The 350-nt window shown below is 57.7% G+C and overlaps 1 protein-coding gene across 1 annotated transcript in view; it reads right to left on the bottom strand.

Annotated features, from left to right (window-relative positions):
- Positions 1-350, bottom strand: part of LOC104079225 (T-lymphocyte surface antigen Ly-9-like) — a gene marked incomplete at both ends in the record, with an annotated part of 4447 nt that overhangs the window by 1901 nt on the left and 2196 nt on the right. The window contains one exon of the mRNA XM_009581186.1: positions 50-151. Within this exon, the coding sequence (XP_009579481.1) occupies positions 50-151 (102 nt within the window). The remainder of the gene's footprint in view (positions 1-49; positions 152-350) is intronic.

A 350-nucleotide genomic window follows, 5' to 3' on the forward strand; every position in this document is an offset into this window, starting at 1 on the left:
CTGCTTGCCAGGTCTGCAGGGACGGTTACCCGCAGGGGAAGCAGCTCACCTTTGGATTTACAGTAGATCACAAAGATAACCACTGCTAAAAGCACTCCGGCTCCGATCACCGATGCAGCCACGATCCCAGCCTGCCCGCTGGAGTAGGTGCCTTGAAAGAGAAGAAGGTCCGGTAACAACATCCCAAAACGTATCTGCTTCTTCCCAGCATCACAGCGGGGGGGAAACCGGCGCGGCTCTGCTTCAACACCCCGCTGAGCCCTCCCCTGCTTCGCGGGGACCCTTATTTCACGATAACACGGTCCAACACGGAAAGGAGGCAACAGGCTGCACGAGGACAAGCGGCTTTG

The sequence above is a fragment of the Fulmarus glacialis genome, unplaced genomic scaffold, assembly GCF_000690835.1.
Source record: "Fulmarus glacialis isolate BGI_N327 unplaced genomic scaffold, ASM69083v1 scaffold24277, whole genome shotgun sequence".
NCBI classification, from domain to species: Eukaryota; Metazoa; Chordata; class Aves; order Procellariiformes; family Procellariidae; genus Fulmarus; species Fulmarus glacialis.